The 728-nt window shown below is 35.4% G+C and overlaps 1 protein-coding gene across 1 annotated transcript in view; it reads left to right on the top strand.

Annotated features, from left to right (window-relative positions):
• Window positions 1-721, top strand: part of LOC119587781 (cilia- and flagella-associated protein 251-like) — a gene marked incomplete in the record, with an annotated part of 14,330 nt that extends 13,609 nt beyond the window's left edge. Inside the window, 2 exon segments of the mRNA XM_037936473.1 lie at window positions 169-306; window positions 511-721. Coding sequence (XP_037792401.1) covers window positions 169-306; window positions 511-581 — 209 coding nt within the window.
• Between the last annotated feature and the right edge of the window lie 7 nt (window positions 722-728).

Below are 728 nucleotides of genomic sequence, written 5' to 3'. Positions count from 1 at the left end.
TGGCTGTCTTTTTTGTGTACCTACTTCTTAGTTTCATTCTTTTCCTCATGTACCTCATTCTCACCCTCCACATCTTTCTTTTCTTTTTCTTCTTTTTCTTTATGCTTAGGAGTAAGAATCCTTTTTTTTTTTTTCTATTTCTATTTCTTAAACTATTTCATCTTTCAGATCTGGTGATACCCTTGGAGCGTGGCGTCCAAGTCCGAGCAGTGAAAAGCGAGACCAAGAAATCTCTTACCCTGGCACAGCGGGCTGCTTCATTCCGAGAAAATGCCCTGTTTGGTAAAAATGTTAAAAGAATGTCAGGTGAGTCTCTATCATTATGACCGGAATTATTAATTTGTTGTTATTGTTTTGGAATATGTTCATTCTTATTCAAATAGGTTTTATGCCTCTGTGATCCAAGTTTTCCCTTTTCATGCTTTAATTTTCTTTTGTATTTTTACACCATCCTGATAAAACTCGGTTGAAGTATCCTTTATAGTGACACAAATTATTCTTGATTTGCAGCGAGAGACCAAAGAGCAATGGTTATCAAGCAAGAGAAAAGTGGAAAGAGCAAACTGGTGACAGTTTCTTGAGGTTCTCCCCCCTGTCCTTGACCCACTGGAAGCTGGAAAATATGTCACCCAATACACAATTTTTTTTTTTTAAGGATAGTTTTATTTCCTTGGTATAAGTATGAATGCTTGGTATGTAAAATATGTTATGAATATTAATTTTACAGA

This window comes from Penaeus monodon, chromosome 23 (genome assembly GCF_015228065.2).
Source record: "Penaeus monodon isolate SGIC_2016 chromosome 23, NSTDA_Pmon_1, whole genome shotgun sequence".
Lineage (NCBI taxonomy): Eukaryota > Metazoa > Arthropoda > Malacostraca > Decapoda > Penaeidae > Penaeus > Penaeus monodon.
This window is presented reverse-complemented; position numbering and strand designations above follow the sequence as displayed.